The sequence below is a fragment of the Salmo salar genome, chromosome 10 (genome assembly GCF_965601325.2).
Source record: "Salmo salar chromosome 10, fSalSal1, whole genome shotgun sequence".
NCBI lineage: Eukaryota > Metazoa > Chordata > Actinopteri > Salmoniformes > Salmonidae > Salmo > Salmo salar.
The window spans coordinates 20,165,301-20,176,691 of NC_138300.1; the positions used below are offsets into that span (position 1 = coordinate 20,165,301).

General features: G+C 43.5%; 1 protein-coding gene across 1 annotated transcript; it reads right to left on the minus strand.

Annotated features, from left to right (window-relative positions):
* Positions 1-1,239: 1,239 nt before the first annotated feature.
* LOC106613715 (mitochondrial import inner membrane translocase subunit TIM44) lies at positions 1,240-10,952 on the minus strand. Its single transcript, XM_014216251.3, has 13 exons — positions 10,065-10,952; positions 9,319-9,423; positions 8,173-8,349; positions 7,908-7,988; positions 6,263-6,412; positions 5,882-6,018; positions 5,524-5,609; positions 4,299-4,391; positions 4,068-4,192; positions 3,641-3,691; positions 3,370-3,459; positions 3,142-3,252; positions 1,240-2,539 (listed from the first exon to the last, which is right to left on the minus strand). The coding sequence occupies exons 1-13, from the start codon at positions 10,092-10,094 to the stop codon at positions 2,420-2,422; spliced, it is 1,356 nt and encodes a 451-aa protein (XP_014071726.2). The 5' UTR covers positions 10,095-10,952; the 3' UTR covers positions 1,240-2,419.
* Between the last annotated feature and the right edge of the window lie 439 nt (positions 10,953-11,391).

Here is an 11,391-nt window from a genome sequence, read left to right on the forward strand (position 1 = left end):
TTTGGCAGCAATTACAGCCTCGAGTCTTCTTGGGTATGATGCTACAAGCTTGGCACACCTGTATTTGGGGAGTTACTCCCATTCTTCTCTGCAGATTCTCTCAAGCTCTGTCAGGTTTGATGGGGAGCGTCGCTGCACAGCTAATTTCAGGTCTCTCCAGAGATGTTCGACTGGGTACAAGTCCGGGCTCTGGCTGGGCCAATCAAGTTCATTCAGAGACTTGTCCCGAAGCCACTCCTGCATTGTCCTGTTGGAAGGTGAACCTTCGCCCTAGTCTGAGGTCCTTAGCAGGTTTTCATCAAGGAGCTCTCTGTACTTTGCTCCATTCATCTTTCCCTCGATCCTGACTAGTCTCCGAGTCCCTGCCGTGTGCCCAAAAGTTTGGACACACCTACTCATTCAAGAGTTTTTATTTTTACTCTTTTCTACATTGTAGAATAATAGTGAAGACATCAAAACTATGAAATAACATTTGGAATCATGTAGTAACCCAAAGATATATACATATGAGATTCTTCAAAGTAGCCACCCTTTGCCATGACAGCTTTGCACACTCTTGACATTCTCTCAACCAGTTTCATGAGGAATGCTTTTCCAAGTCTTGAAGGAGTTCCCACATATGCTGAGCACTTGTTGGCTGCTTTTCCTTCACTCTGCAGTCCAACTCATCCCAAACGATCTCAACTGTGTAGCACACCAGCTAGGGGAATCCATCATCACAGACAGCCCTGAAATAGGTTGGCTACTTACTACCATGTATGAATCAATAAGCAGGAGGTGTGCTTGTTCATCAGTTTTCCCAAGGCCCGGGTAATCAATCCTGGTGCATCAGAGCTGGTAGCATCCACATCCACCCACTGTCCTCAGCAAGCCCCGCTGCTCTGCATTCCACTAGCTGTGCTGGACGCCCTCACAGGGGTAATGGGTGACATCAGTCATGATAAGGACCACTTTCCATGTATTGTAGCGTACTCTACAGTCAGACTTTCACATGCAGGAAAGGACAATTAAGGACACTGGCTTACAGGGAGTCTATAGAACATATTGTCTCTCTGTTTTGAAATGTATTCAGTTGTTCAGTCAGAGAATAAAAAGCATGCACATCCTCAGTTGGGAAACTTTACAAGTGTGCTCATATTCTCAGGTTTCAAAATGGCAGCCTGTTATGACACTCATGGGCTGAAGTTCAACAAGTTACATTAACCAAAACAAGTTTGGCATTAAAAACAAATCATATGGTTGGAATTTAGAAAAGTTTATTAATTTGACTCATTTTGGCCATGACATAACGAGAAACTACCATCATAAAAATTCACCAGTATGTGGAGCCTTCTGTCTATGCCAAGTGGGCTTGATATAAAAACAAACACTCAAGTATGACATACATTGATCTCTGGGGGGAAAAAAAGCTAAATAGCAGCAAATCACAATACAATGACTTGTCAGAAGAGTGGTGGATCCACGTGTACATAAACGTCTGTATTAATAATGAGGTCTGACTAGCCCCTTGCGTGGCACCATTGTGTTAGGACTGTTTAGCAGCATGGCGTTGTTTGGAGGCCTTATAAAAAACAATGGAATTCCAAATCGACTGTGTGCCATACCACCAAGTTCACAGATGCTAAATGGCTGAATGCTAATTAGTGACACTAAAACAATAGTGTTAATATTTGGTGCAACAGAAAATCTTTTAGGATTTATGTCCTCTAAAAAATAAAAAGCTCATGCCATACATTGAAGTCCCAATTCGTTGAGGTTTTAATAATAAACAGTTTGCCGTCAAAAATATCAGCAGAAATGTCCAAGTTTATTTAAGGCAAGCCTAAACATTTTACAGCAAATGGGTACAAAAAAACTCCTCAAACAAGATGTCTGAAGGTGAAGCAGGGTTTTTATTTTTTTTAATAATAAATATAGATTTTCTCAATTCAATAATTAGACTGGGCTATCATAGAAAATGTGTGTATAGGGCACTGGTGGACCACATGGCATCCAAAATGTCCTCCCCAAACTGGGAAGGGATCGACAGAGAAGCATTAAAGACACCCTTCACTTTATCGTCAATCCTCCAGTTAACAGAATTATGTCTGGGAGAGGAGGAGGACAGTATCAACTTATCTGACTATGGTGTGACAGACAGAAGGACAGAGCGACTGCTCTGAGTGGACTACTGCCCCTAGAGTCACCCAGTGGGAACACAGGTCTATCCAGTCTGGGTCTCCTCTATCCTGGTCTGTGAACACTGCCAGTCTGGTACATGAGGGGCAGCCATAAGAGACAGTCCCCAGTGGGCCACCCAAAACCATGCTGGAGGAGGAGTTAGCTGGGTTGCTGAAAGGGTCCGCACTGCTTGTTCATGTCCCTGTGGAAATTCCATGCTCCTCAGTCTTCCAGCCCTGGGTGTATGTGTGTGTTGGTCTCAGAGGATCTGTTCAGTGCTGGAGGCAGAGATATCCAGGAGTCTCCAGGCTGCGTAGGGGTTGAGCTCCTCTTGGTCTCGACACAGGGCCCACACGTACATCATCCTCAGCACCTTGTCCTGTGGGCCAAACAGACAAAGGTATTGGCAAGTTGAAAATTAAGTCACTTTTCAATGCTTTTGAGCAGGTGTCCAAAGTGTACAACCCTCCCTGCTAGCCTGTCCAGCTTATCCTCTCAGTGAGAGACAAGGGGGAAAAAAACGTTGTGTCATCAACAATAGAACAAATAAAACGCCCAGCCTCCCTAAATCCCCTGGCAGTACCTTGCGGTAGACTGAGGGAGTGCCAGTTTCTTGCGGCTGAGTGGATGCCCTCACATTATGCCGAGCCCCCCCCCCCCCCCCTCCTCCTCCTCCTCCAATCCAAAGACTCCCTGAGGTACCCTCATTGGCCTATCAGACAGATTTACAGCTCAGGAGGCTTTCATGTGGAGTCTGGCTGACAGTCAGCCGAGCATCAATAGACTAGTCTGGCTTCCTCTCTTTCGTTCCTTCGAAAGACAAAGGGAGGAAGCCACTTTAGACTATAAGAGATGCACCCCCAGGTCTGAAACATTGCCATGTCTGATTAGCCAAGCTCAGAGACAAACAGAGCCCTGTTTGAATACTTTTACAATTGATCCTCATTTCCAGAGTAGAGATGGAGGGTGTATTCTACTCACAGGGTCTCCCTCTATGACATCTCCTTTAGTGTTGCGGATCACCATGACCAGCTGGGCCTGGAAGGTGATGATCAGCACCGGGCCCTGCTCCATCATCTTCCCCATGGCCAGCTGAACACACACACACACACACACACACACACACACAATTAAAATACACTATTAGAAAAGCAAATCCCACAAACAAATATTAGGATGAGACTGTCATAAAGGCCTAGGGTAACTCGCATCAATGTTGTCTATGTCCAGGATCTTAGAGTGGAAGTGCAGGCCCATAGCCTTGGCCTGTTGAATGGGGTGGGCCAGCTGGCTGTAAGTCTACACATAAGACAGAGAGGTGTGGGTTAGGAACAGCAAGGGCAGGGGGGAAAAAAATAACTGAAAATCTCAACATCACTATTGCAGGTCTACATTTACATGACTTCAAAAATAATCAATTCATCTTCAGCCGGTGTCCAAATGAATAGTCAATAAACTGGTCAATAAAAAAAGTGCTTACCGCTTCATAACACCAGTCCTTCAGAACCTCCAGCTCCCCTCGGATCATAGCCTGCAGACAGAGAGGTAATGCAGACAGAGGGGTCAGAGTAGGGTGATATCCACACCTCAAGAGGCACTGCAGACATAGACAAAAAAACCTAAACAATAAAATGTATCTGAACAGCAGGGAAAGAAGTGCTCCATTGATTTTACAATTTGTCTGGATATTCATCAGATTTAAGTGAGACTGAGACTAATGTTTCATGTAATGTTCAAGATCGCAGATCAAAAAGTGGATAGTCTCTAACTGCAGTGACATAACTGTTACATGAAAGGTTCTCTCCCCCAAGTGTCTTCAGCTCAAAACGAGAAACCCGTTTTCAAACTGTATGCCTTCAACACAATCTGTACCGCCCCAATGTCAGGGAGGAGAGATCTTTCTTTACCTCCAGGACGTTGGGTATGATGTCCAATTCACACTGCTTGAGGAAGACATCTTTGTCGAATGACGGATCCACCTTCAGAATCTCTGTCAGCACCTCAGACATCTCGGTCTTGGAGAAGAGCCCACCTGACCAGACATACACACAACTTTAAAGCAAGAACAAAGACCGAGCGCACCTACCCAATACGTGATTGGGGTTAGGGTTGGTGGCATGGAGAAGTTAGTAGGTTACCTAGGAGGTCGGTCATTTTATCTGTGACGGCACGAGACGCTCTGACGAGGGCATTCTCGCTCTCGTCATATTTCATCTTCATTTCGAAGAACCCTGGGAAGAGAGCGCAAATGGTGAGTCATCTCATTTAGTTGCAGTGCATCAACGTCAAACAAAGAGTAACAGGCTGGGGGAAGATGTCGTTTGGACTCAGCATAAGTAGTGTTACCCCAAGGTCAGGGCATTGAGTTGGATTGTATGGATCAAACACAGGGACTGAGCTGTGGGTCGCTGTACAGTATCGCTTTGATATGTGATTGATTACTTACTGTACTTCGCTTGCACATTCTCTGATAACACACGCAGTACCAACATACCCAGATTGGATTCCATTATGTATTTACAGCGGCAGGCAAGTGGTGATGTGACAATAAGAAAGAAACTTGATACAATTTATTTCTATTGACTTTGCACAATGTCCTTACTGTAGATCATAGGTCCTTTCCACAAGTCAGAAACATGATTTATATTCGGTGCAGTTTCCTTAGGTAATGCTTAATTGCTTGCTCCCTGTATAAGGCTACGGTGAAAACCCACAACAGGAACAGTCGTTTTCAAGGTGCCTAGTAAAAAAAATGTTTTGAAGAAAAAGACACTGCTCCCCAGTCTCTCATACCCGACCCCTAGGAAGTCCCTGGGCTCCCATTACCTGCTGCTCGTTAGTGAGGGCCCATTAGCACCAAGGTTTTAATAGGAGCAGGACACTGTTCACCAGTCTGATACAGCAGTCAATAAGCTAGCAGAGGGATCCCATCTACACTAGGTTTGGATCCCTTACAATGTGCACCCTCAAGACTATGATTTTGGAGACCGGAACGTTTCTGACTGCCAACCATGACGACAGTTCGAATTTGGAAATGTTCAAGGTAAAGTCAAAAGTTAAGGACAACGGGCACTTAGTAAAGATAAACGCACCACGCCCAGCAGAGTAACAAGCACTAAGCCACTGATAGGTAGTTTATACACTTAGCCCCATCTACTGGACAAACGTTTTACAGCGGCAGACATGCATACCATTCTTTGACGTAGCAATAATGTAATATTTTAGAGTAATAACTCGGTCTTCATCATATAAATATCATCATCTTCCTACATTATGAGTCGGAAAGGGTGATACTGAGACTGCAATGACTACGGCAGGCATCAGAAAGGTTAACAAACTGATAGTGAGACAGGCTGTCCTTACTGTTGAAAACCATGTTGTTATCCTTGAAGTCCTTCCACTGTGCGTACCATTTGGAGTCCTTGTGCAGCACCACCCCCATGGCCTCCCTAGAAAACAGATCACTGCTCAGTGCTCACGGCCATGCCACTACACACACACACACACACACACACACACACACACGTCTAGACTAGAACTGATTTTCACCCTTACTGTGAATCCAAATTATACTTGCAAGTACAATTTGGGCACTGATAAACATTGTGTGATATTGAGCTCGTCTGAGAGACAAATTTTGAGTTCTAAAGATAATTCTGCTCAAATAAAAATCTAGAGCTCTACCGAAACAGAATGAGAGTGGGAGACTGTCAGCACATACTCATTGGCCTCGAAGACCTTGTTCTCATTTTCTGCAGCCTTAGATGAAAAGTCACTCCTCTTCCGTAGTCTTTTGGGGGCCCGGTAGGGCCCACTCTGATTAAGGTCATCAATCTCCTTCTTCACACTCTCTATACCCTGTATGTGCACATACAGCAGGCTTTAGGGAAATGCATGGGCTGTTGTGATGAGCTCCCTCAGCAATGGGTTGTTTCTGTACATTCCCTCCTGATCATTTGACTTGCTTAGTTTATGCAGTGACAACCCCAAACAGATGGAGCAAGTGACTTCTATAATGCAGTGAACATGACCAAACCCAGTATTTGACTTTGAAGTGCTGAATTGGTCCTTTTGGACCTAGGAGAACCTATCCAGTTCGCACCTGAGATATTGCCCTGAAGGCACCGGTCTTTCCCAGTTTCTCTCCACTCTTGGACACAGACTCCGCAGACGTCTTGGCTGTCTTCGCTGCTTCCTCCACGCCCTCCTTGATCTTCCTCCCTATATCTGTACGACTGACCTCTTCCAGACCCTAAAAACAAACAGACACTAACTTTGTCTGAAACACTCACACACCGTTTCTGTTAACATGCCCAAGGCATAGACCTACATACAGTGCATTCTGAAAGTATTCAGACCCCTTAACTTTCTCCACATTTTGCTACATTACAGCCTTATTCTAAAATGGATAAAATAGTTTACTCCCCCTCAAACTACACAAAATACCTCATAATGACAAAGCAAAACCAGGTTTAGAGATTTTTGCAAATGTATAAAAAACTGAAATATCATATTTACATAAGTATTCAGACCCTTTACTCAGTACTTTGAAGCACCTTTGGCAGTGAAATCAGCCTTGTGTATGACGATACAAGCTTGGCACACCTGTATTTAGGGAGTTTCTCCCATTATTCTCTGCAGATCCTCTCAAGCGCTGTCAGTTTGGATGGGGAGTGTCGTTGCGAAGGTATTTTCAGGTCTTTCCAGTGATGTTCGATCGGGTTCAAGTCAGGGCTCTGGACTTAAGGACATTCAGAGACTTTTTCCAAAGACTCTTCTGCAATGTCTTGGCTGTGTGCTTAGGGTCATTGTCCTGTTGGAAGATGAATCTTCACCCCAGTCTGAGGTCCTGAGCGCTCTGTACTTTACTTGGTTCATCTTTCCCTTGATCCTGACTGCCGCTGAAAAACAAACCCCACAGCATGATGCTGCCACCCCCATGGTTCATGTGATGCTTGGCATTCAGGCCAAAGAGTTCAATCTTGGTTTCATTAGACCAGATAACCTTGTTTCTCATGGTCAGAGTCTTTAAGTACCTTTTGGCAAAACTCCAAGCGGGCTGTCATGTTAGTCTTAATGACAGGCGGCCAGCTCTAGGAAGAGTCTTGGTGGTTCTAAAATTCTTCCATTTAAGAATGATGGAGGCCACTGTTTTCTTGGGGACCTTTAATGCCGCAGACATTTTTTGGTACCCTTCCCCAGATCTGTGCCTCGACACAATCCTGTGTCGGAGCTCTACGGACAATTCCTTCAACCTCATGGCTTGGTTTTTGCTCTGACATGCACTGTCAACCGTGGGACCTTATATAGACAGGTGTGTGCCTTTCCAAATCAATGAATTGATTTTCCCACAGGTGGACACCAATTAAGTTGTAGAAACATCTCAAGGATGATCAATAGAAACAAATGCACCTGAGCTCAATTTTGAGTGTCATAGCAAAGGGCCTGAATACTTATGTAAATAAGGTATCTGTTTTTATTTTTAATACATTTGCAAACATTTCTAAAACCCTATTTTCGCTTTGTCATTCTGGGGTAAAACGAGAGGAAAAAATAATTTAATCAATTTTAGAATAAGGCCGTAACGTAACAAAATGTGGAAAAAGTCAAGGGGTCTGTATACTTTCCGATGGCACTATGTAATTCATGTCAATGTTTCCATTTAATTGACAACATGCAGCTCTACATTTACCATGCTCAAGTTTAGTCATCAAGGCTGATGAGTAACTAAACAGCAATTCATGTACCTCTTTCACAGTCTCTGAGAAGGTCCCTAACTTCTTCTTCAGAACTTCAGACGTCTTCACAGTTTCAGACTCTATGGTTTGCTAAGGAAGTAAAATAGTGATGGAAAGAAATCAAGTAATTATTCAATCCAACCTGCCTAACAACATCCTTTGTCCAATGTGACAATGAAACAACGCGTGACATGAGCTTCAAATTATTTGCTGGGCCACAAATGTCCACCTGAAGATAAAGGAATAAAGCTGGTCAATATATGGGAGCACTTACATATTTCCTCCGAGCTTGCTTCAGAGCTTCTGATTCCTCCAACTTTTTGGCTTCCTCACGAAACTTCTTGATGTTCTCCTTCATTTCCTTGTTCTTGCTGAGTTCCTGTTTGAGGTTGTCCAAGAACCCCCCAAAGAAGCCCTTTCGGCCACCTCCCCTGTCTGATGCATATCGTACCTAGAGCAAGATATGGGCATTGCATGGGTTGGAGAAAAGGGAACACACACACATATATATACATATACACACACAAAAGTATGTGGACACCCCATTGAAATTTGTGGATTCAGCTATTTCAGCCACACCTGTTGCTGACAGGTGTATACAATCAAGCACACAGCCATGCAATCTCCATAGCTGCATTGCCAGTAGAAGGTCCTTACTGAAGAGCTCAGTGACTTTCAATGTGGCACCGTCATTGGATGCCACTTCTCCAACAAGTCCGTTTGTCAAATTCCTGGCCTGGTCAACTATAAGTGCTGTTATTGTGAAGTGGAAACGTCTAGGAGCAACAACAGCTCAGACGTGAAGTGGTAGCCCACACAAGCACACAGAACAGGACTGTTGAGTGCTGAAGCGGTCCATACAGAAATGGTTTGTTGAGATCGGTGTGGAAGAACTTGACTGGCCTGCACAGAGCCCTGACCTCAATCCTATCGAACACCTTTGAGATAAATTGGAACACTGACTGCAAACCAGGCCTAATCACCCAACATCAGTGCCCGACCACACTAATGCTCTTGTAGCTGAATGGAAGCAAGTCCCCGCAGCAATGTTACAACATCTAGTGGAAAGCCTTCCCAGAAGAGTGGAGGCTGTTATAACAGCAAAGGGGGGACCAACTCCATATTCATGACCATGATTTTGGAATGTGATGTATGACGAGCAGGTGTACACATACTTTTGGTCGTGTATTTCTGCATAGGAATCAAAGAATTTTGGTTATCTGTCTACTTCTGCATTCAACAACAGTACATTGTTGGAGAAAACAAGTTGGCTAAAGCAGAAATGGGATTTACACAGCCTGCACTTTGAATGTTAAAAATAAGAACTCTGAAATATAAAACTGAAGGGAAGTAGGGTACAATTCAAATTGTCTACTAGTACGCAATTAATGATTATCACAAGCGGAACAGTCACGGTTACCTGTAAAGAACTTGTGAGAGACCCACATATCCTGTATACGTGAGGTCTGTTGTGTAGGAGCAAATATGAAGGACAGGAGACAAGCAAACTTCTTCTGACACACAGCTGGAGAGAGAAATACACAATTAGAAATAATCATTATAAAATTGTGTTCTGGCCACATTATGATTGGCAGAGAAACTTTGTTACACCTACAATTTAAGTGCCCAAGAGAATTGATGTTGCCACCTCAGAGATTATGATTGCAAAAATGTTGAAGACAACATAGCCTTTATTGCTTGTGAAATTAACAGATTCCTCCTACTAGCTACAATTGTTAACTTTGGCCTATGCATTGTTTTTTCATTTTCAAAAATTACTTTGAGGGTTAAAAAAAACCTTCAGAGTCTTGTCACATTCAATTGTTGCACATGTAAACGATATCCATGTCATCTGTCTATGCTATTGAAATAAGTGCGCAAAAGTGTAAATAATGCATATTCGAAATGTGCATACAGAGAGCCGCAAACTACTGCTTGGTACACATTTTATACGGTTATGAATCAAGGGCCAAACACCGGCATGACACAAGATTCCATTCAGAGAAGTCTTGCTGCTAAGTTAGTCTGAATCGGCGTTAAAACGTATTGCAGTGGAGAAGACGGTTCGAGTATATAGGCATTCCATCGCTATTTTCAATAATAGATTACGTTAATTATATCTGGTTAAAAGACAATGTGGAAAAATATGTTTTAATGACAACTAACCTGATAACAGTGACACAAGGAGGCCGCCATCTTGGTTGCATTGCCTGTGACCTTTCCCGCTGATGACCTTCTGACGTATATGTGGAGGAGCCTGAAGAAGGTTGGACATTTTCGCCTTAAGCGAAAAATAAATTGTTCGGCTCGGATGAAAGCACCAACTTTGTCACATAGGCAGATGCATGCATCATGATTAAAAATATATTATTTTCAAAAATAGCAAAAATCCAGCCCAGGAGAGGTGTTAGCAGTAGCGCCAACTGTGGCTCGGACAAGGATAGAACAATGTGTTAGTTATAAGAATCTTTGGTTTTGTATAAAAGTAACCAAACAGACGCTGACAGCAACACGTAGAAATAAGTAATGCCGGATAATGCGCAAGTACTGTATCACTGCCGCTTTAGGCTCTGGTCCATATGCTGAATGAGAAAGAAAAGAATCGGTTGTTTAAAAAAAACTCGAAACCATACAAGAGGGTGAAAATTTGAACACTGCAGCGACAGGGTCGAGGTCAAGTTAGCTAGATATTTATCCAACATTAGCATGCTAACTAGCAAACATTTCCGCAATACCATTGCTTTTACTTTCAGAGAAAGAACATATGGGATTCTCTCCGAACTCACAAGCTTCCCTCTTCGAGAAGGTATTGTACAAAAAGAACCGGCAGACTACATTTCGAGCATCACACGAGGGATTTCTAATCTCCTGACCCCCAAGGCATTTGAACTGACATTCATTGAGGAAAGTAGTTAGCTGCCATCACATGTTGCTATGATAAACAAATGGCTTCTCCATTCTATTCCATAGTGTACACTCACAAGCTTAGTAACTTCTTGCTTAGCCAAATGATCGTTCTTCAGATAGCTAGCCAGTTATGATTGTTTCTGTGTTGAAGGATATGGATGCATCAGATGACATCCGCTCACCTATTGCAGAGAACTACCTCAGGCCTAGTGTGAGTAACAGCGGGACAACAGTAATGAGCCTGACGTGCAGGTTGAAAAGTGAAAGCTCTGCAGTTCCAGCCACATTTCGCCTAGAAGAGAAGCTTGGAGAAATTGTCAGACCTTCCAGCGTGAACAGACAGTGTTCGTGTTACTGGGCGTCTAATTTATATATTCTATAGTGCTTTGTTTATACCCAGTGACAAGTCGCGTTTGCATATTTATTTTGCACAAATAAGCGGCAGGTGACTGCACCGATTAGCTGGCACCTGTTTTTTCCTCCCTTACGTTACCCTGTCCGATGTCCCAAAATGTTTCGACTACTTTACTAATGCCACTGGCAAAGACCTCCATGGTGACGTGCTTGATTATCACCCAGTGGCAGG

What these genes read in the sequence shown, in the direction of transcription:
- LOC106613715 (XM_014216251.3), bottom strand. Translation starts at nt 10,094, where the DNA reads ATGGCGGCCTCCTTGTGTCACTGTTATCAG. An exon ending in AAGGTCTTCGAGGCCAATGA is followed by an intron (nt 5,610 to 5,881) that starts GTATGTGCTGAC and finishes TCTGTTTTCTAG; the next exon opens with GGAGGCCATGGGGGTGGTGC. An exon ending in TCATACCCAACGTCCTGGAG is followed by an intron (nt 3,692 to 4,067) that starts GTAAAGAAAGAT and finishes CTCTGTCTGCAG; the next exon opens with GCTATGATCCGAGGGGAGCT.